This window comes from Zingiber officinale, chromosome 3A (genome assembly GCF_018446385.1).
Source record: "Zingiber officinale cultivar Zhangliang chromosome 3A, Zo_v1.1, whole genome shotgun sequence".
Taxonomy (NCBI): Eukaryota; Viridiplantae; Streptophyta; class Magnoliopsida; order Zingiberales; family Zingiberaceae; genus Zingiber; species Zingiber officinale.
The window spans coordinates 165,225,174-165,250,247 of NC_055990.1; the positions used below are offsets into that span (position 1 = coordinate 165,225,174).

General features: G+C 35.7%; 1 protein-coding gene across 1 annotated transcript; it reads right to left on the reverse strand.

The window, feature by feature from the left end:
• Positions 1-7,711: 7,711 nt before the first annotated feature.
• Positions 7,712-10,410, reverse strand: LOC122053411. Its single transcript, XM_042615456.1, has 2 exons — positions 10,232-10,410; positions 7,712-8,859 (listed from the first exon to the last, which is right to left on the reverse strand). Exon 2 carries the CDS (start codon positions 8,464-8,466, stop codon positions 7,816-7,818), a length of 651 nt encoding a protein of 216 aa, XP_042471390.1. The 5' UTR covers positions 8,467-8,859; positions 10,232-10,410; the 3' UTR covers positions 7,712-7,815.
• Between the last annotated feature and the right edge of the window lie 14,664 nt (positions 10,411-25,074).

A 25,074-nucleotide genomic window follows, 5' to 3' on the forward strand; every position in this document is an offset into this window, starting at 1 on the left:
AAACTTAGGCCACAAGTATTCAGAAAAATGAGTTCTTCAATTTTCTTACTAACAAGAGGAAAACCATTATGAAACATGCTTGACAAGAGCTTCTCAAGATAATGGTTGATGTAGAACTCAAAAATGAATGAAAATGTTACACATATTTTGAAATAGTAACCCAAAAGGATGTGAATATCCACAATGAAAATTCCAAGCAATTTTTTTCATAGAAGAAACTTGGGATGTGATTTTTTTTCTTCAAGAAAAAATACCAGTTTGCAATAATGGAAAACCAACCGTGAGAATATGTTAGGTAGGAATATCTCAGGAAATGGATGATATTGAAATCAAATAAAATGAATTTTTCTTATTTTTTAAATAGCTGGTCATCCACTATGTATTTTTATTTCATATAGGATTTGAAAAGACAAAAACAGTCCTAGTATTTTACTTTTCTTTTCAATTTTCAGATTCTCTTTTAGAAAAAGTTGTTGAAAATTGTAAGCAAAATTCACAAGCAAACATATCCTGCACTTCTGAAAGTAAATGTGATAATCATCAATCGACCAAAAAAGTAGCATAACCTATCTAGTTTGCATTTAGCAAGATATTAAGAACATTGTACAAAGAAACAATCATACAACAAGGCTATGTTTAGTTGGGTATAATGTAATGGAGCTTGTAATGAAATCAAATTTGTAATGTAATGTAATGTAATCTTGATTACATTATTACGTTTGGTAATATAATATATGTAATCTTTGATTACAGGGTGATTACATTCTTTTGTTTGGTGTCCATTATTTTTTATAAGAAATGTAATTCATATTATTATAAAATGATAAAACTATCCTGCGACTTTTACCGATGGGCTACCGCACCTCTGTCGAAGCTTGCGACAGCCACCGGCAACTACCGGTCGTCACCACTGGTCGCTGGCTTCTTGATTTTGTCTTAGGTTTTTGTCCATTTTTCTTTCCTTTCTTCTTGATTTGATTTTTCGCAGCAACAGTATTAGCCTCCTTTCCTTTCCCCTTTCCTTTCTTAAACCACTTGTTCTTATTCTTGGAACCAGAACCTTCAGCTATAAAAGCTTGACCCGAAATCCTTGCGGATTCAATCCTCTCTGCCTCAAGTTCCACATGGCGTGAGACATCAGTGAAAGTCTTGATACTCTCACTATGGGTTAGATTCTGTTTCATCATTTTCCAAGAATCAGGAAGGGAACGAATAACTGCATGAACCTGTTGTTCATCGGTCAACGCATAACCAGCAGTCTTAAGCTCTCGAATCATGTTACCCATCTCCCTGAGATATTGGGCCATGGTAACATTCGAGCTTTTTTTACAGCTATCAAACTTGATAGTTAGCTGACGGAGCTTATTCAGAATGACTCCACTGTACTTCTCTCTAAGGGCTACCCAAACAGCATGAGCAGATGGTCATGACTCATACTCAAATACTAGGTCATCCACCGTTGAACTAATCAATATACCCTTAGCAATGGAGTTCTTCCTTTTCCATGCCTTATAGGTATAAAGGTCACGTCAATGCTGTGCTGTAGAACCATCAGCTGGTTCCTCCATGAATTGATATACAACCTCTAGAACTTCTTGTTTCTCAAGAACGTATTGTATCTTGAGGTGTCAGATTTCGTAGTTATCCCCATATAATTTCTCTCCCTTATTGAGTTCAGCTATGATATTTATAGTTGTCATGATCTATATAAATAAACACATTATTTATTATTTCAGTGTAATTCATATATGTGAAATTATTTATTGACTCAGTGTAAATTAGAGTTAGTTTACAAAATCCAGTGATAATATTGTTTCCACTCATCATTTGTATGTTCTAATCTAATCAACACTGATCAATTATATTACACATATCTCATCTAATGAACGAATCATTATTAAAATGAACTAATCATTTTTCATATGAATATATGAACAAATCATATTCACATGAACTAATCATGTCATGAAATGAACTAATCATTTACAAGTTTATTAATATATAACATAACTTTTCATTATTTAATTTTATTCGTACATAACAACAGAAATTATTACATGACTCAAAACTAGATGAGCTTACACTGTTCGTACATAACGACAGTAAACATAACACTAATAAACTAGATAAGCTAGCACTACTCCCACTAGGATAAATGCTAGAGCAGTGGGTAATTGCATCCCGTTCATCCCGGATTCTATGATGGGTGGATCAGCCTCCGATGTATCCATCAGATCCATTTTTGGATCTTCTACACATTCTTGAGGATCCTCCTCTGATTCTTCTGGATCCATCTCTAGATCCTCCTCGGGATTCATCTCTGGATCCTCCTCAAAATCTTCAGGATCCATTTCTGGATCCTCTTCAAATTCTTCGAGGTTCATTTCCAGATCATCATCAGATTCTTCGGGATTTGGATCCTCCTCTAAATCTTCAGAATCCATTTCTGGATCCTCCTCAGATTCTTCGAGGTCCATATCTTTGGGATCTGGATTCTCTTCAGATTCATCAGGACCTCATTCCAAATGAAGTAACTGTCTGCATATCTCTGAATATGAGATGTGCCCATCAGGCTCATCCCAAAGTTGGAATACTATCTGTCTTAGATGTTCCGATAATAAATAAACCAGATATCATCTTCTTTCTGTTTCCTGAACTGGATACCCTTCTCGCTCGAGATTCCAGAACAACCAATCGAGCCGACCAATAAGCCTACCGACTCCATGATCCGGGTCATATTCCGGCTTCTTGATCTCCTCCCATAGCTCATGTTGTCGTTCATAGCGACCAGTCATCGTATATATCATTATTTGTATCTGGAATTGAAAATCATAATGTCAGTATAAAACCGACAGACCAGTAACAAAAACCGATCTATTTCAATTCCCACATATAGAACAAAATATACAGAATATACAAGCAATTAATAAAAATAAATTTTCTTATTTTGGGGAGACTCATGTGACTGACACATAGGATCGGTCAATCAGTAATCCGAATCTTAAGATTAGTCTATTGTCCTCATTAGAACTAATTTAATTGGACCTATGTTCTGTTATTGTTTAAGCTCATTTGAGTCAATCTCAGACTTATTAATCAAACTCAGGTTCGTTTGATTCGTCCAATTGCTCATTGGATTAAGTCTGACCCATTAGAACAAATCTAAATTTTTATGATCAAATCTGACACAACAGAACTAATCTGGTCATATTTGATTAACCCAACTTCTGTAATCAAATTTACCCCAATTAATTCAGTAATAAACCGAACCGGTTAAACCAACAAATAATTTGAACCAGCTTCAGGTATTATTAAATCAAACAAGTCTGCTTAAATCAACTAATAATTTAAACTAGACCTGGATTTGATAGGACAAGTTGGTAGGGTTCAAATTTTCAATAAATTGAACCATAAATTAATTAAATATTTATTTATTTAAATTAATTAAATACATATAGGTATGTATTATTAATTAGTAAATAAATATTTAATTAAATATTAGTTACTGTACATGATCATGAAGAAGCAAAGAAAAAACATGCATGCACTCTTTAATTTTTATACACGTTTTTTTTTTAATTCTTTACCATGCTTCGTCAAATGAGCACTGTTCATTCCTTTTTTTAAAAAAAATTTGATTCATGAATCGATTCAACACATGAGTGATGCACTGTGTCGTCAGTTGAATCGATTCAATTCCTTATTCAATCGATTCAAATATTTGAATCGATTGAACAATTGATTAAAACAAAAAATGCACATTGTTAATCTTCTTCGCGATAGAAAAAAAACAGCGAGCTATTCTCACGTCGATTTTCATACTTTCAAAACCATGATTTCGAGCTCCGATACCATTGTAGGTATTTTGAGAGCATGAAAACTAAAGCGAAGCAAAGCGGTAGCCACTCACATTGCTTTCCCGAAGAAATCACCGAAGAACCGTCGAAGACGTCGCTGCTGCTATTGTCGAGAAGATCACCTCACGGAACCTCCTTGAACTCTTCCATGAACCAAATCCCGGCCTCTGGGTATTCTCCTCTGCTTGCTGATCACCTCACAAAGCTCTCTGAACACCTCCGCTGAGCTCGCACACCTTTGCCCCCCTTTGGATATGTGCTTGGACGTTGCTTTTATAGGAAGCTTGAGGAAGACGTAGGGGAAAGGACGTCCCTTTGTCTCCTTGGCGTTTGCAGCAAAGGGAGTAACGAAGGGGAACCCTTCATCTCCAATAACGTCTCACAATATATTATTATTATTATTATTATGAATATAAATATGTTTATTAAAAAATTCATTGTGCTCGTCTCAAGTCCTGTCTGAATGAAAAAGGATGAGAATTTTTTTTTTTAAATAATATAAAAAAACATAATTTTATTCTGTCTAGGGTCTCAACTATGTTTGAGCCGGCCCTGACTTAACATATGGAGCATGTACATGTCAAATTACAATCCTTTTCATGCCAAAAGAAGTGTTGCGTAGGCCAATTGGAAGAAATTGCTTTTTCACCTCTTGAAAGAAATTTTTCATATTTTAGGAGGAACCCGTCATTCCTATAAAAGAAATATCATTATTCCACTCAATTACTCATGTTCACTCTAAATTCAAGTTGGGAATTTTTCTTTTGAATTCTCTTATTTTTTAAAGAGTTTTAAGACTTTGAAAGTTTGACAGGACTTAAAATTTAGAGTACTCTTATTTCGAGACATAAGTCGTTGTATCTTAGGAGACAATTATAGATAAATCGTAAACATCTGGGTAGGGTAATATCGTCTTAAGGAAAGAAGACTTAGTCTTGATTACCTCGACCTTAATACTTTTATCCTTGGATAAGTGTAACCAAAGGAGGTGTGTCGATATCGGAAGGGATAACTCGATAACCAACGAGATTAGGTTGGTAACGACGATACAAAAAAGCGCATGCCTTTTACCGAAAGGGTACCTCGGTAACCGAAAGGGGATGTCGAGAGTATAAATGGGACAAGGTTCATGCCACTATACTGAGCTCCACCAATTTAAGTCATCGACTTATCATCGAGATAACTAACCAGACCCCAATTGTTGAATCAACACCGAATATCCATATACATATAAAAATATCCAACAAAAGTTCACTATGATTTTGATATATGCGATCTTATTTTTTTTTAGTGGTAACTTCATTAAAGCTAAATTAATAATCAACTATGGTTAAGGAGATTTTTTTTCTCCAATATGTTTGCACATGTACTACTTAGCAAAGTGATCATGTAAGATTTAACATTAAATCAAAAGATAGGTAGGTTCATTTCCTCACTTGATATTTAATCATTGGATAATCGTAGTATATAAAATAATTGAAACCCAATATTAAGTTTCGTGAATCGTGATTAGATGTTAAATTAATGTGCTCAACTACAAATGATGATTAGGTTCAATTAATACGGACAGTTGAAGGCCGTTGGTAATTAAATGCACACATGATCACATCTCAATTTTTTTTATTAAAGACACAAAATTACTTGAAACATGTGAATGCTATATATATGTGCCTACGAACTAAATATGCCTAATTATTTAATTAGCGATGTAAAACCCTAAACGAGTACAAGGAAAACCCTAGGTGAATCATGTAATTTTATATTAATTTGTGTTTTCTATATATTATTGTTTGTATGGATATCTAGCTATAATTGTATATCTAGCTTAGGGTAGGTAGGGTTTATTTGCATTGCTAAACTCTTTTTTCTTAAAAAAAATGATAGATTCTAAAATATTTGACATAATAGTTAGAAAATTAGACTCAACGTTTTTGTTAAAGTTTAGAACCTCTTCACCCTTGTTTGCCACTCCCTTATGATATATCATGCATTAGCATCACATAATATCTTTAAAAATCTTAATCCTAATTAAATCTCATAGTTTGGCATGATAAATCATACATATGTACAGGCACACTAAAATTTAAGTCTAAACTAATTTAGTCGATAAGAGTTCTAAAAGTGATTAAACACTTGGAGTTTGAATATATTTCCTCACGACTAAGCAAACTATTTAATAATATGGCAAGATTAATTAACAATTTAGTGCAAAAATGTCAGCTTAATTGGAACTTGACTAAGTACATGGCAACTACAGTTGCGATAGTTGGTGATGAAGAATAATTAAGACATTCCATTATTAATTTAGTCAGTATGTAGCTTTAGAATACACATCTATAGGATAAAAATATGCTCAACACAAATAATTTGTCAAGTGATCTAACAAACAATCTAATTATAGATGGACAACATCTACCAAAAAAAAGCCTACATAAATAGCATGAACACTTCATGGCTTTCCATCAATAGTATCAATTAACAAGAACAAGTAGTGAGGTCCCATTTCAATCCTCCTATCTACCTCACATGCTAAGCTTAATTGACTATAGCAAAACTCTATAAATTCTATATTACTCACAAACACACTATTTTTCTTGGGATTTTTTTTTTTACAAAAAATGAATTGTAGTTCCATCGATAGTATATATTTATTTTTCAATTGATCTTTTTCTAGCTTTGGAATTAGAGGTTATTGGTTTTGGAAACACTAGTGCAAAATGGAGAAATGTGAAGAAGGCCTTAATGGTTGACCAAAGAGATTTGTATTGATTAATTGATCATTGTGTTGGGGAAAATACTGTCTCCTAATTAATCTCGCTTAATGATACTCAATTAAGTGGCTTCCAATACCAACTAAATATACTATCTGTTGCTAAGGAGCACAGATCCTCTGGTTTGTAAAACACGGAACAGAATATAGGCCACTCTCCATCATTGGTGGAGAGTGATGCCCCCACTTATTTTACACATAGAATCATCACTCTCCACCAATTATAGAGAATGACTTATTCTCTGGTCCGCGTTTTACGGACTAGAGGATCTGAGCTGGTTGCTAAAAGCTATATTAAGTACAAAAAGTTAGCATGCAAATTAATATGCAAGTCAAGTAGGCAAATCATTGCAATTAAAGTATTTATAGCCCCTTAATTAATTTTGACTCTTAAAAAAAACAGGGGAGATCCTCTCGTCTGTAATTCGGAACTGGATGGTAAATCATTGCAATTAAAGTATTTACAGCCCCATAATTAATTTTGACTCTTAAAAAAAAGTAGGCGGGATCCTCTCGAATGTAATTCAGGATCTTCCGATTCGTAAATTATAGACCAGAGAATAGTCCACTTATCGGTTGATTGTGATGATCCTCATCTATTAAATAGATAGGGATCATCAAATTCAACCAATGCATAAAATAAATTATTCTTTGATCTATAATTTACGGACTAGAGAATCCGTCCTTAAAAAAGAAAAGAAAAATAGGAAGAAGACAGAATTAAGACCATTAATTAACAATACATATTTGAATTCGTAATTGGATTTAAATCCATAACAACTGAAGATAAACACCCATTTATATAAAGCCCATACCAGTAGCTTGAATGCTTCCTAATTGGGCCTTAGTGGAGTAACTCTCTCCCATAATCATTTATGAGAGGTCTAAAAATATTTACATGCAATCGATCGGCAGTCGAGGTGTTGGACATGATTACGGAGATGAATAAATATATACACCATAGAAGACAACAACAGCATGTCAGATAATTTTAGTTGCATAAAACTGGAAAATCTCACCCAAACAGGTAGCGACTTAAAAGATTAGAACTGCACACGCATACGGTTTGCAATACATAACCACCGAGTGGAAGGTGAATGTATGTTATCCAGAGAGAAGATACATGTTGTAGCTATATACAGGCTTTATCACAATAAAATGCCGTGTCTTGTAAATTTCAACTTTTTTTTACCATTGTTGCAACCTGCGGCCTCCCAACATTTTATTAATAAGAACAGTTGTTGCGCCTTGTCCAGAAAATTGAGCACAATTTGGATCTTCTGCAATTTGCAGTGATGAAACAGCTTGAGCTGCCAAGAGACCTACGGAAAAATCAGTTACTTGACTTGTTCCTTCTTGGGGTGATAGTTGACGACCTTTCGTATAAGTTTGAGGTGGGCATACTGACTGATTCTGCAGCCTGTTACACTTCCACACAGGCTCATACGCACTGCTTGCCTGATTTAGATCTAAACAATGTTTTCCGGAGCTTTCATAACCCATGAACAGATCAATATTGCCTGAATAATTCCAACAGTTGTTCCAAGCAGAATGGTTCATTGCAAAGTGACAGGGTTCATCAGTGTCCTCCCCGAGAACATGAAGGGCAACTGCTTCAGCAATTGAGGCACCTTCCTCATCGAGCCTTTGCTGCTCTTCTAGTTTCTTTTGTTTCTTCTTTTCTAGCTCAGACCGTATGGCTGCAGATGCTGCAAGTGCTTTCTCTAAACGTTTCCTTTTCTTCTCAGCCTGCTTCATTCGATCTAGCTCGCCTTTCACCTGCTTCTTTTTCCCTTTCTTTGACATTGGATTTGCCTGACCATATCTTACTTTCTCCATTCTTATTATCCCACAGATACACCAAACTTAAACTATGCCTTAAAAAAACCTCTAGTATGACAGAAGATTGATTGCTGAATCTAACAACAAACTAATATATGCTAAATTTGCTCAAAGTTAATAAGTAGTCAATCAGCTGAAACTGTAATCCTACACGCATTCAGGTCTGAAGGAGTATCTGATTTTGCGAAAGATGCAATCCCAAAAGGAGATAACAGGAGAAAGGAGGAGAGACAAGTGATGGGTTCTAAGTAAGGCATTTCTGATAGTTCTTTTCCCTGACTTCCCACACCATGGAAAAAATCCCATATCACTAGCACCAGCAAGGCAAATTAAGCACGACCAAAGCAGCGTTAAGAAGGATCGAAATTTACTCTACTGCTCATAACCTTGCTGCGTAAAAGAAAAACAGGCATCCTAAAGAATCTCAACAAATTAAAATGCACAATGAAAAAAGTATCACAAATAAGTAATCAGAAGACAATTATACAAGGAGAGTAGTTACCATGCTTATATAAACTAGCATTACAAGTCAAGCTTATAGTTAACTCATAAAATTCAGGGCACTTGAATAAAACAAACACATTTTAAGTATCAATTGTCTATGTGTGTACAAGAATGGAAAAATGTAGGCATCTACAAGAGATAAATCCATGTTTCCTAGGTCAACAATGACAAATTTTTCACTAAATTCAGGACAGAAAACAGAAAACATTGAATAAGTAGTCAGAACACTACTTAAATTATAGAAAACTTTACTGTATCCCACTTGCAGCATCCATTGCTTCTCATACTTCCATAGACATTTGGAGTCCATGAGATATGGGATATTGGAACGGGGATATCAGGAAGGTCAATTTAAATCCATTAGAACTTAATAGGAGATAGATTTACAGAATGATGCCTTTGCTAATTGAGCAAGAAAACTCAAGCCCTTAGCACAATCAATGCAGATTTAACAAAGAGGTAGATCCACAAAAGGATGTCTTTGCTAGTTGAACATGAAATTCACCCGCAGTCAGGTCCAAAAAGATATTTTTGCTTTGCATCCATTGTCAATTTCTGTGATTTTTCTTGCTTCTATAGATTTTTTTTTTGGAGTGGACCAATTTGCAGGTAATCTCTTAATCATTACAAATGCTTGGTCACCAAGCTGAGCACAGAGTAATATTACTGCAAAATGGCTAATTAAATTAAACTCTTGAGTAACCACTAGAAGCATCAGGCAATCCTAGAATTTCAATGGGAAAAGAGGAAATACAAGTTGAAAACAACATAAGAGAAGAACTATGAACTCTCTGTTTATCCAATACGACACAGGATATCTACTTCTTCCGACTCTCTTCTCCTACACCAACTCTCCTCTTTATTGCCAAATCCACTTGCTTCACCTTCATAGACCTCAAGAAAACTGCTGATAAAAAATGCCCAAAACCAAGGTAAGGTCCAGTCAATACTACCATTCTCCTCGCCACCCAGAAGGAACATCGAAATTTCCATATTAACACCTTAAGTGCCATCATAAATTCCTCTCAACTATTCCGACTCGAGCACTACCAGAATCATCACCAATCACTTAATTTACCAAAAGAAAATGCGCCAAAACCCTAATCCCAAATCTTAAGATCACAAAGTAGTCTACAACTACACTTCGCAAATCAATTACGAAAACTAAATTAACAACAACAGGGTCTATATTCATCGAGGAAATCATATAATACAAACACCGAAAAAGTCGATAAAAGGATGAGAAAAGATGCTATACCTGACTTGATTGTACAAAAACAGAAAAAAAGGCAATCTTTTACATCAATAAGAACAACATCTTGATCTTCGTCGACAGAATAGCTCTGCGTCCGGAATTCAGATCTGAGATGGATCTCGAGAGTCGAGAGTGAAGAGATGAGATTAGATTGAGATTAGAAAGTGATTACGTGTGAGAGGAACAAGGGAATCAATGAGGAAAGCATGAGAAGGGCATTTACGGCATTTCAGGTACGCATTATAGGCAGTTTATGACACGTAACTTTGCATCCTAGCGGTCCATTAATGAACCAACGGCAGACATATTTGTGGGCAAACATTTCACGGTTGTAATGGACCCAAATCAACACTAGTTTTTTTTCTCTTATTTTTTTTTTCTTTTAAGAGTACCACGATTCAGTTATACACTAATAATTTTTATGAATTTAATTTTGAACTAAATAGTTATGGATTATAAACAATTTGATTTATTTATATTTGGTAAATAAACGAGCTTAGTCATAAATAAGTCAAATATTTTATAAAATAATAATGTTTAATTGTTAATTACTTTTTATAAAAAATTATATATAATTTAATAAACAACAACCCATCTGATCTCATTAGATAATATTGTCCTCCCGAGACGATTTAGTGAATTTGTTAGGTTGAAAGAGGCCATAAGGAGAGTTGAGGGTTGAATCTCGACGTTTAATTTATTTTTTCTTTTTCTAAGAAATAAATACAAGCTGCACTATAAAATTAAAAACATGAATACTCCATAAGTTACTTGATTAACAGGGGCGCCCTTGGAGTGGGCAGGCAAGCCACTGCCCAGGGCTCACTTCCGGTGGGATCATAATATCTATATCTATATATATATATATATATCCATATATATACTTCTTCAAAAAGTTAAAAAAACACAAATTTAGGACAAAAAAAATTACAAAGGATCAAAACCAGAAGGGTTCGAATCTCTTCTTTTTCTTGTTTGCTTTTGCCTTCTGGACCTGGTGGAGTCGAGGAGCCGTGGAGGCATGGAACAGAGGAGCATTAAAAGCACCACTGTAACAGTAGCCAGTAGACTTGTAAATTTATTTATCTTACATTTTTTTTGGAGCACTTAAAGTCTAAAATCATTTGCTTGTCTATTGTCTTGTATCAATTTTTTTTTTTTACTTTCGTGTTTGTTTTTTTCATCTATTGTTGCTTTGTTAGTACTTAGTAGGCCCATATACTATGGTCCAGTATATCAACAAAGTCATGTTACATTTGTTGGTATTTTACAATATAATGAACCATTAAGAAATTAAATTATTTTTTTTTAATCTTATTGTGTTTGTATTTAGTATAGCAAAACTTAAAAAAAAAAAAAATTGATGTCTAGAAAATATCTCTATGAAAGTGTTAAAAAAAAACAGAAGAGAATATGACTCAATTAATGAAAAATTCTATGGATAAATTTATTTTGACGGAAATGAAAATAGTGTAAGAAAATTTGATAGACAATTTAAAAAATTAGAGCTAGCTTATAAGAAAATCATTCTGAAGAACAAGTAGAAGTTGTGTATGTTGCAAACACTATGGATATGAATCATGACAAAAATAATAATGAGGAAAATAAAAACACAGACCATTCTCTAAATATATTTGATCCAAGAATTTGGGATGACAATGATATAAAAATGAGGGATTTACTCGTTAAAAAAAACCTAATTAGAGAGATAAATTTTGAATACTCTCATGATGAACTTGATATACATTTTTCCTCAAAACTTTATAATAGAATGCTTCCAAACAACAAGTCATGGAAGAAATTAATTAGTTTATTCAAATGAGTTAGATAAAGTATTTTATTTTTGTTGTAAGCTTTTCAAAACACTATAATCATGAAGTCATTAGCAGAAGAGGATCTAGAGATTGGAAACATCTAAGTGAAGCTTTGAGAACATGAACAATGTCATAAACATCTTGCTAATTTAAGATTCATAGTGGAGTTACAAGTGAGATTGAGGAAAAATTAAACAATTGAAAAAGAATTACAGGAACAAATTAAAAATGAAACATATCGTTGGGAGGGGTTTTGACAAGAATTGTAGTAGTGGTAAAATGTTTGAGTAAAAATATTTTGGCATTCCGTGAAAAGAATGAAAACTTGAAAGATGATTCAAAAGGTAATATCCTAGGATTGATTGAGATGATTGTCGAGTTTGATCCTATAATACTAGAACATCTTCGACTCATTAAAGGAAAAAAAATTCATCATCATTATCTCAGTCATAAAATTCAAAATAAGTTGATAACAAATATATCATTAAAAGTGGAAAGTATAATCATTGAAAAGGTCAAGACAACAAAGTATTATTTCATGATACTTGAGTGTATTCCTGATGCAAACCACAAAAAACAAATGACTTTAATATTATGGTGTGTCGATGTGTTATGCATTTCTGTAAAAATTGAAAATTACTTTATAGAATTTATAAATGTTGAAAATACGAGTGGATTAAGTCTTTTTAATGAATTATGTGATGCATTAGACTCTCTTGGCCTTGATATTGATAATATTAGAGAACTATTTTATGATAATGGCTCCAACATGAAATGAAAACACCAAGGAATTCAGAAAAAATTGTTTAATATAAATTTGAGAGCCTTTTACATGTCATGTGGTAGTCATTATTTTAATTTCGTGATTTGTGATTGACAAACTCTTGTGTTAAAGTAATTTTTTTTTTAAGTATGTCATTGCATGTATACAATGTTCTCCAATTCTACAAAACATTGGAGTATTCTACTTGATTGTTTGGATAATTTAACACTCAAGTCATTGTGCACAATGAGGTGGGAAAGTCATATCGATAGTGTCAAAGCCATTAAATCACAAGTTGAGTAAATCAGAGAAGCTTTACATAAGGTAGCTCATTTAACTAATGATGCAAGATTATCAAGGGATGCTAGATTGTTAGCAACACATGAACTTAGCAGCTTTGTATTTTTGTTAAGTTTGGTAATTTGGTATGATATTCTCTACAACATAACTTGGTCAATAAATCCTTACAATCTGAAATGATTTGAATTGATGTTGCAGTGAAACAATTAAAAGGGATTTTTTTTTTGAGAATTATAGGGGAAAAGGATTTGCATTAGCCATAAATTATGCTAAAGAAATTGCTTCTAATACAGGAGTTGACCCTGTATTTCTTGAGTGATGACAAACTTCTAGAAAAGATAATTTGATGAGATTACTAATACTACAAGATACTCACAAAAAGCTAAAGAATGTTTTAGGATTGATTATTTTCTTATTGTGGTCTATTGCTCTTATAGAGTTGAGGAATAGGTTTGAGCAATTGAATACTTTTGAAGAGATGTTTGGATTCTTGTTCGATGGAGAACAGTTAATGACATTAGATGAAGATGATTTGAGAAAATATTGTGTGGATCTTGAATCTACTCTAAAAAAGGATGATGTGTCTAATATTGATACTCATGATCTACTTTTAGGATTATGTATGTTGCAAGAGATACTACCTCTGGAAGCATACGACACGATTAAATCTTGGATGACCATTAAAATTTTAGAGTTTGCATTGAAAATGGATGTTTTTCTTATGGTCGTTGTTGTCTATCAAATTTTATTGACTATTCCTGTGACTATAGCATTAGTTGAAAGGAGCTTTTCAAAGTGAAAATTATTGAAATCTTATTTGAGAACAACAATGAATCAAGAGAGATTGAATGACTTAGCGATCCTCTTCATGGAAAAAGACATATTGGAGGATATCTCATATGATAACATAATTGATGACTTTGCTTCAAAAAACACAAGAAGAGTGTATTTTAAATAACATTGATTGTTGAATAAGTTATTTTGAGAAATTATATAAAATATTCTCTAGCGTATAGTTTCTTTAATTACATATTTTGGTTTACTTTGATTATGATATTCAATTAGATTTTTTAATATATATTTGACTTTTCAAGTTAATACAAGAGGGAGTGCCCAAATGGCCTAATCTTTAGCTTTGCCCTATTGGAGGGTGCTAGATGCGGTGTGTGCTTCACGCTTTTAGCTAAACATGCAGTGGAAGCAAAAAGACGATAATAAAACTATTTTATTATAATACACACACCATACACATACCAAATACAATCACATAGACATAATCATAAAACAAAAACTTTTAAGAATAACAATTTATTCTAGGCGTACCTTATGGATTATGTGTAGGGAAAAGGACATCAATTTAATGACGTTCACAAACCTAGCCTCTATTCATATCCACGCTGAGTTCTTCAAGACAACTCTGGTTAGAAACAAAGTTCACCTCTGATTGGTACTAGCCAAGCGTGAAGGTGATATGATTTAAGAGAAGGAAGAAGAAATGAAAGCCTGAGGAAGAAAAACTTCTTCCTCTTGGCTTGGTGGTCGACGACAACAAAGAGAGGGAAGGAGAGAGATTAGGTTTTCCAAAAACCTAAACTCATGAATAATGAATTTGTTCCGTTAATTTCTCCATACTATATCATTATATAGTTTCTCTTGTTGAGTTGGATTAAAAAAGCTCAAATCCAACCCAAATTCCTTAACCAAAATTTGGCATATTAACCTTTTGAAACCAAATAAGGTCTAACTCTTTCATAAGAGATGTGGTCCATTTGCGCTTCCATTCTGACAAAATATCTTCCATATTTGCCCTCCATCTAGTCCAACTAAACATCTTATCTCTTGATCTGAAAATCAAATTTTTAAAATTGTTTTACACTTTTTAGATACTCGTAGTGTGTGTATCCCAATAGATTTCTAATTTATCTTGGTCATCCATAATTAACCATTTAATTATGGATCGATCATGAATGACATCTAGTAGTACATCATGATCCTTAATTAATCAGAAAATCATAATTGATTCCAGAACTAGTTCTGAACCCTTCAGCAGCTACAGTGAGTCATGTCTCATTCTTTTCACTCATCTTATACCAAGTTGGTTCAGGACATGGTCTGTGTGTCTGTCTCCACTAGGTTGACTACATCACACCTAGCCCAAGTAATATTAATTCGTTCTATAGATTCAAATTATTCCAACATGTATCTAAGAGTATCTTACTCTTAACATATGATACTTTGCAAAGACTTTAAGTAACAACCTTGACAAGTGACCATAGGGTATACGGCTCCTCGCAAGAAGAGATGAATCCTCTGTGGGCTATTTAAACTCCTTCGGGTACTTCGACTTATACCCAATCATCTCAGGTTCACATCTCCAAGGAGATGCTTTGCTTAAGATGTTAAAGTATAAGTCTTCATGACCAAGGTGACTTGAATACCTCAAGTCGAAGAAAACTTGCACTCGAGCTATAATAAGAACTTCACAGATATATCCATATATATAGAAAACATATGAAGTTTTACAGTATGTCACTCTAATGAACTAGTTACCATAACTAACATCCATGTTTAACTCTCAACATCCTAATATCTCCAGCTAACAAGTAATAGCTGCTTAGTTAGACCAAGGAGTATTACCTATGCTAATCTCACAGAATTGATGATATCTAAATATATCAATTCATTGATTATGAAATATTTCAATACTTTCATAATTACACATATAGAGACATTCACTAATTGTGATCTAATTACAAGTTCTCTCATGCTATTAATCGTGTTGTGGACATTCAGTAAGTGAGTTTAAGACCACTCATACACGCAAGCAATGTGCACTCAAATAGTGAATCTTTATTTATCGAAATAAATATCATAAATTAAATGCGATTATCTTAGGACACCTGTCAAATATAGCATACTCCCACTTGGCCTAATGTCAATCGCCATGGTGTCCTATACCGTAAGCTTGGACATGACTCTCAAACTTACTTTGTGGTAGAGCCTTTGTCAACGAATCTGCTAGGTTCCTTTTGGTGGGAATTTTTTTAAGTTGTATTTCTTTTCTACTTATGATCTCCTTGATCAGATGATAGCGGAGAAGCATATGTTTAGATCGTTGGTGAGACCTGAGTTCCTTTGCTTACACAATGGCTCCAGTATTATCACAGTAGATTGGTAATGCTTCAACAATGGTCGGAACCACTTCTACTTCAATAGTTTCTTGATCCAAACCACTTCCTTTGCTGCTTCCGAACCTGCAATATATTCCGCCTTATAGGCAGAATCTATTATGGTGTCTTTCTTGGAACTCTTCCAACTAACTACACCTCCATTTAATATGAATATGTATCCAGACTGGACTTAGAGTCATCCTTGTCTGTTTGGAAGCTGGCATTTGTATACCCGTGTGTAACTATATCACCATCTTTATATATCAAGAACACTAGTTATTCTTAAGTACTTAAGGATTATCATGACAGTCATCCAATGATCCATTCCTGAATCTGACTGGTATCTGCTTGTGACACTCAAAGCGTATGATACATCAGGTGTAGTACGTAACATAGGACATTTGATAGATCCTATCGCAGATGCATAGGAAATCTTATTCATGCAAATTCTCTCATCTTCTGTGTGGGTATATAGACTTTGAAAGGTGAATTCCATGCCTCATGGGTATAAAATCTTTCTTGGATTCAGACATGCTAAACCATTTTAGCACTCTGTCTATATATGTAGACTATGAAAGACCAAACAATCTTTTCGATCTATTTCTATAGATCTTCATCCCCAGGATGTATGTTCCTTCTCCCATGTCTTTCATAGAAATATTACATACCCACTAATTGAACGTCCGTCTTCAGGAAACCCGACCCAATCTGCATCACTATAGGCATTCAACTATAGTGAGAACTGACGATATATAAGAAGACCATGTAAAATTGTACCTTTAAGATAACGAAGAATTGTCTTAATACCTTCCCAATGATACTCAGTGGGAGAATGCATAAATTGACAGACACGATTAACTACGAAAGTAATATTAGGTCGTGTAATGATGACATATTGTAGGATGCTAATAATACTTCAGTAGATCTAGGGGTCAACAATTAAGGAGAGGAAGAATGAGCATTAAAACCTCCTTCAATGATCGGTGTGGAGATAAGATGCGCGTCATTCATTTTAACTCGTTTAAGAAGTCCAGTGATACATTTGCTCTAAGAGAGAAGACAACTTTCAACATGTGGAAGAAACTCAATGCCAAGGAAAAAATGAGCTTTGCCGAGGTCCTTAATCGAAAGTTCTTGATTAAGAAGATAAAGAAGTGATGTCTTCTCAATCACTGCTAGTTATTAAAATATCATCCACATCAATTAGAAAAAATATGGTAAATTTTTCATTGCATTTATAGAATAGCGAAAAATTAATTTTTTATCCAAAAAACCCCTGAATGTGAAGCCATTAGATAGACGATGAAACTAAGCACGAGGTGCTTGTCGAAGACCATATATAGATTTCTGAAGTTTACAAACATGTGTTGAAAGTTACGGGTGGATGAAACTTGGTGGTTGCTCCAAAAATATAGTTTCTTCAAGTTAACCATGAATGAAAGTATTGAAAACATCTAATTGTTATATCAGCCAATTGGAGCTAATAACTATAGATAGTAACAATTTGATAGTTGTAATTTGGACAACCGGACTGAAAGTATTATTGAAGTCAATACCTAGTTGTTGACTAAAGCCTTTTGCAACGAGACAAGCTTTGTAATATTAATTCAATGGATCCATCTACATAATACTTGATATATAGTAAACCCATTTAGAGCTCACAATATTCATAGATGGAGTACAAGGAACTAAGGTTTATGTTTCATTACAAAGAAGAGTATTAAACTTTGTAGCCATCGTATCACGCTGATTTGAGTCTTTGACTGCCTGTGTAAAGCTAATTGGTTCAACAAAAATTGAAGAAGCAATTAAAGCCCATGGAAGAGGATAGCAGGTTGAAAATGGTGGACATTGAGTATAAATCTCGCTTAGAGGAAGCATACGACAGGGAGTATCATCATCGGAGCTACTCGGAGAAGAGTGGTTTGATTGATAGGCATCAAGACTAGAGAGCAGAATATTATTAGATGTTGAGTCTACTAGATTTGATGGAGATGGAGCAGAGCCCAAAATTTCATCTTCCCTTGGACTTTGAGTATGTCTTATTGGAGCAACTTGTGAGAGTTCTGATATACTATTAGGGGAAATTCGAAAGGTGCCTTGATTATTTGAGGGAGCGTCCAATAAAACAACTACAAAGGGAAAAAGAGACTCATCAAAAGTATATATATATATATATATATATATATATATATATATATATATATATATTGGATATATGTAGGCAACGATACTCATAATGCAAAATACTATAACCAAGAAAAACACATTGTTGAGATCATTTAACTTATGTTTAGAATAAGGTCACAACAAAGGATAACATGCACAACCAAAGAGATGGAAGAATGAGTAATTCGGAGAGTGATTTAAAAGTCTTTTCAATGGGCTTTTATTTTGAAGTAGTGGAGTAGACAAACGATTGATAAGGTATACTGAGGTTTGGGCAACGTCATCCAAAATTTAAGTGGAACTGAGGCATGATTAAGAAGGGCTAAGACAATTTCAATTATATGATGATGTTTCCTTTCAGCGGATCCATTTTGTTCAGAAGTGTGGGGACAAGAGACTCGATAAAGGATGCTTGAGGAGGTAAGATAACGATGAAGGCTTGATACTCTCCTCCCCAGTCAGAATGAAGAGAGAGTATTTTACCATTAAAAAACACTCAACATGCTTTTGAAAATGACAAAAAATATCGAAGAGATCATAATTTCCTTTTATAGGAAAAATCTAAGTAAATTTGCTAAAATTATCAATAAAAATAACATAATAAAGAAAACCTTAATTATATAGAATAGGAGCAGGACCTCACATATTAAAGTGAAAAGTTTCTAAAGGAAAATTAAAGGTGCAATTAGAAAACACAAAAGGTAATTTATGAGATTTTTCTTTCATGCTTCACATAAATGAGATGAGGAGGCTAAAGAAATTGGTAAACTATACTGATTAATGATATTCTGAATAAGACGTAAAGACGAATGATCAAGACCTGTGCGTCAAGAGAATTTGTCAGCACATTCTCCAACAAAAGCATTAGTATAGGTGGGTTGAAGATGATAGAGGTCGTCTTTAATGTTTCCTCAGAGTAGAATAGTTCCTGTTGTGGGATCCTTCAGAAGACGATGATGAGGATGAAATTCAAAAAATACATTATTATCAAGAGAAAATTAATACACAGAAAGTAAATTTTTGATGATAGAAGGAACATGAAGAGTGTTGTGCATACGAAAAGTTTGACCACATAAATGAAAGAATTTGTGCCCAAGGTGAGTAATTCAAACATGAGTCATTACCTATTTGTACCATGTCGGATTCATGATAAGGAGAAACTTCTATGATAATATCATACTCCGTTGTAACATAATAAGTTACTCCAGAATCCAGATGTCATCTTGGGTTCTAAAGAGTCAATGAAACTATATTAGGAGAGATAGAGAGTGAGTATACTCTAGAATAAGATGAATGAACCATAGATTACCAAGAAAGTGGTGGTCAATTTGAAGATGCAGGTTCTCCTTGTGAAATAGTTGGTTGTCTTAACGCTGAAGTACCACTAGCAAAATTCGAGTCAAATTTTTTAGGAGATTGAATACCAATATGTCCAACTCTGAGACAAATTTAACATCTTCTCCGATTATAAGACTAATCAAATCTTCTAGAGTAATGAATACCAATATGACCAACGATGCTATAAATTTGACATCGGTCTAAACTTTACTTTTGGCTACCATGATGTCGTTGAATATTTGGCTTCGAAAATAAATAACCTGTCTCTTGATACTAAAACACCTTGTTACAAAAACAATAAAGGAATGAAAGTTGGCTTCTGCAGATTACTGCTCTTCAAAGTTTGCTGTTGTGGCAAAGAAGATGCTCCTAATGATGGTGCTCTATTTAATGTGAGGGCATGACTTCTCGCTGGAAAACAAAATATAAAGCTAGTTGTTTGCTCAGACCCATGGCTAGTGTGAGCATAATCCAGACATGATTATTGGCTACGTGGTTTTCTTTTTTTTCCTTGCATTAGTGGTGATAAACTTTCCTAGCTTTAAGGGATAAAGTACTGAAATTAGTCTTCCTAATTTTAAGGGATAAATCATTGGAATTAGTCTTAGTCTTATGGTATATATAAAGGGTCATAGAGATGTGTATTAATTCAATTCATTTTTTTTCCATCATCTAAGAAAGTATTCTATCAATTGTCTTCTTCCTCGCTCTATTCTTTTTTTTTTGCATATTAGTGTGTGCCTTGGGTGTGCAATTCATCGATTCTAAGCCAACATCTAGTATCAAAGCCTTGGCAATATAGAACACTCAAGAATCCATGATTCTACAAAAATGTCTGGCATCCCACAAGTTGCTGCGAAGGAGAACGGCGGAGTGTCATTTCCCTATCCGATGCTAAGCCCTCACAATTATACTGTGTGGGCAATAAAGACAGAGGCGATTCTTGATGCCCAGGGAGTCTGGGAGGTGGTGGAGCCAGTGGAAGGAGCCCAGGTGGATGCAAAGAAGGATAAAAAGGCACGTGCATACATCTTGTAGTGTGTCCCCGAAGACATACTTCTCCAGATCGCAAAAAAGAAGATGGCGAAGGAAGTCTGGGACAGCCTCAAGACGAGGTACCTTGGAAGCGATCGAGTGAAGAAGGCACGCGTACAAATGTTGAAGAGCGAGTTTGACGCCCTCCGGATGAAGGAGTCCGACACGATTGATGAGTTTGCTGGCAAATTCAGTGCTATGAGCAGTAAGTTCTCCGCTCTTGGTGCCACACTTGAAGATTCATCTTTGGTAAAGAAGCTACTCGATTCTATCCCTGATAAGTTCTTCCCTATTGTTGCCGGTATTGAGTAGTTTCACGACCTTGAGATGATACCATTTGAGGAGACTATTGAGCGACTGAAGGCGTACGAGGAACGAACATTACGATTACGTGGCAACACCAACGACACTGAATGAGAGCTCCTACTTACTCATGTCGAATGACAAATGCGACAGAAGGGGAGCAACGTGGACACTTCATCAGGAGGAAAGGGGTGTGGGTCCAGTCCTAGTCGTGGCAAATGGCGTGGACGTGGGCGAGGGCGCGGTCGTGGTCGTGGTCATGGTACGTAACGCCAAGACAGTACAGGAGGGACTAGCGGCAACAACAGTGGCACTCGAGACAAGAGACATATAAACTGTTTCAATTGCCATAAAATGGGGCATTATGCGTCCGAATGCTACAACAAGCGGCATGATGATGAGGCTCACCTCACTTGTGCCACCGATGAAGAGTCAGCACTGATGATGATCGTGTCCCACGAGGAGTCTGACACTAGGCATGAGCGGCAGGATATCATTTTGCTCAGTGAAGATAGGTTGCTACCGGAGATATACCGCGACGTTAAGAAAGGAGATGAAGACGTCTAGTACATTGACAACGGTGCCAGCAACCATATGACTGGCCATCGCGATAAGTTTCAAGAACTAGATGAAACCATCACCGGGAGGGTGCGGTTTGGCGATGGATCAACCATTGAGATCATGGGCAAGGGGACAGTTGTGTTCAAATGCAAGAACGATGATCGGAAGGCTCTCCACGAGGTATACTACATTCTGAAACTTTGTAGTAATATCATAAGTCTCGGTCAATTGACAGAAACAGGGAACGAGGTGCACATGGAAAGAGATACCATGAAGGTGATTGATAGGAGCGGGAAACTCTTGATGCTGGTAAAAAAACACAAAATCGCTTGTACAAGATAACCTTGAAGACATTCAAGCAAGTATGTCTCCTAACAAGCCTAGAAGACCCAACCTGGTTATGACATACAAGGTTTGGACATGTCAATTTCCATAACTTGAAGTTGTTAGGGGAGACGAAATTGGCGGTTGATGAGACTCTATTGCCCCAGCCGAACAAGCTTTGCGAGGTGTGTGTGATCGCCAAGCATGCAAGGTCGTCATTCCCGTGCCAAGCAAACTTTAGAGCGGAGAAGCCATTGGAACTTATCCATGCTGATATTTGTGGGCCAATCTCACCATGTATACTGGCCAGTAACAAGTATTTCCTTCTGATTGTTGATGATTTTACAAGGTGGATGTGGGTGTTTATATTGGCAGCAAAGAATGATGCATTCCGAGCATTCAAGAAGTTCAAATTATTCACAGAGACCAAGACTGAATACAAGATCAAAACACTCCGGATAGACCGAGGCGGCGAGTTTCTATCCACGGAGTTCACTCAGTTCTGTGAAAATGAAGGGATCGAGTGACATCTCACGGCTCCCTACACACCCCAACAAAATGGTGTTGTGGAGCACCGTAATCGCACCGTGATGGCCATGGCAAGATCTCTCCTCAAAGGTACACATATGCCGGCAAGATTCTGGGGAGAGGCGATTTGGCATGCTGTCTATCTGTTAAACCGTCTCCCAACTAAGGCACTAGGAGAGTGCACACCATTTGAAGCTTGGATGGGGAGAAAGCCACATCTCGCCCACTTGAGAGTTTTCGGTTGTGTTGCATATGTGAAAAATACAGCCCCTCACCTCAAGAAACTTGACGACAGAAGCTCACCCATGGTATACTTGGTTGTCGAGGAAGGCTGCAAAGCTCATCGTCTATTTGATCCAAGGCATGACAAGCTACAAGTGGAGATGTGATGTTTCGAGAAAATTATGAATGGACATGGAATGCATGTGCCAACAATGAAGAAAAGGTACCAGAGTTTATGGTGGTGGATGCATTCGACACTAACGAGGTGGTTGCTGCAGCAGACATTGAGGCCGCAGCGGAAGATGTCACAACACCGACAATAGCCGTGGCAGGAGCATCAAGTCCGTCTACACCATCATCGAACACCAATACAGCTTCCTCGCCTTCGATAACAAACTCACCCGAGTCTTATGAAGGACCGGTCCGTTTTAGGTCCATTACTGATATCTACGCCAACACTGAGGAAGTGGTTGGTATTGATGAAGAAGAGGGTGAGGTGATGATGGTGATATCTGAAGAGCCGATATGTTATCAAGAAGCTGCAATCGAGGCTTGCTGGTACGAAGTAATGGAGAAAGAGCTGAAATCTATTGAGATGAACAATACTTGGAACCTAACTGAGCTCCCATTAGGCCACAAGCCTATTGGCCTAAACTGGGTGTTCAAATTGAAGAAAGATTCAGATGAGAAAGTCGTTAAGCACAAAGCAAGATTAGTGGCTAAAGGCTATGTACAAAGACAAGGCATTGACTTTGAAGAAGTGTTTGCGCCTGTCGCTAGACTTGACACTATTCGAGTCATTCTTGCGCTTGCGGCAAATCAAAGCTGGGAGGTACACCATCTAGACGTGAAGTTAGCATTTCTTAACGGAGAGTTAGAAGAAGAAATATATGTCACTCAACCAGAACGGTTTGAAGTACAAAATCAGAAACATAAGGTATACAGGTTGTCCAACGCCCTCTATGGACTGCGACAAGCTCCACGTGCTTGGAACATGTGTTTGAACAGGAGTCTGGAAGAGCTTGGCTTCAAAAAATGTACTCAAGAGCATGCAATATATACAAGAGGTGAAGGAGAAGCAAGGATACTTGTTGGAGTATATGTCGACGATCTCATCGTGACAGGAAGTAGCATAGAAAAAATCAACAAGTTCAAATAACAAATGATGACAGAATTTGAGATGAGTGATTTGGGTCTTCTCTCCTACTACTTAGGGATTGAAGTGGAGCAACAGAAGAGCCAAATTTTACTTAGGCAATCAGCTTATTATGCCAAGAAAATTCTATCTCAGTTCAAAATGACAGACTGCAATTCCACAAAGTATCCAATAGAACCCAAGACACAGCTGCATAAAGACTTAGAAGGGACTCAAGTTGACGCCATAGAGTATCGACACATCATTGGTTTTTTGAGATATTTGTTACACACACGACCAGACTTGTCATATTCTGTCGGAATGGCGAGCAGATACATGGAGAGACCTACAATCATGCATCACAAGGTGGTCAAACAAATTCTCAGGTATTTGAAAGGTACGATCTATTTTGGACTTGCTTACATAAAGGGACTCCAAGAAATTGGTGTATTCGGCTACTCGGACAGTGACTTAGCCGACGATCTCGATGGAAGGAAAAGTACAAGTGGAATGACTTTCTATTTTAATGAAAGTTTGGTGTCCTGGAACTCACAGAAGCAGAAGACAGTGGCGCTTTCATCTTGTGAGGCAAAGTTCATGGCAGCCACAACTGCGGCCTGCCATGCTTTGTGGTTGAGGAGCCTTGCCAGCGAATTAACCGGTGTAGAGCTAAAACCGGTAACTTTATTTGTAGACAACAAATCTGCCATAGCCCTCATGAAGAATCCGGTATTCCATGGTCGAAGCAAACATATAGATACAAGGTTTCATTTTATCAGAGAATGCGTTGAGAATGGACGAATTGTGGTTGAGTTCGTTAATACCGGAGAACAGTGAGCCGATGCATTGACTAAAGTATTACAAGGAGTAAAGTTAGCTGCCTTGCAACAACTACTTGGCGTCCGTGACTTAGAACCATGTCAGGATTAGGAGAGGTAATGTAAGCATAATCCGGACATGATTATTAGCTACGTGGGTTTCTTTTTTTTCCTTGCATTAGTGGTGATAAACTTTCCTAACTTTAAGGGATAAAGTACTGGAATTAGTCTTCTTAATTTTAAGGGATAAATCATTAGAATTAGTCTTAGTCTTATGATGTATATAAAGGGTCATAGAGATGTGTATTAATTCAATTTATTTTTTTCCATCTTCTAAGAAAGTATTCTATCAATTGTCTTTTTCCT

Bases quoted from the DNA above. Each gene is read 5' to 3' on its own strand.
- LOC122053411 (XM_042615456.1), bottom strand. From the start codon at position 8,466: ATGGAGAAAGTAAGATATGGTCAGGCAAATCCAATGTCAAAGAAAGGG.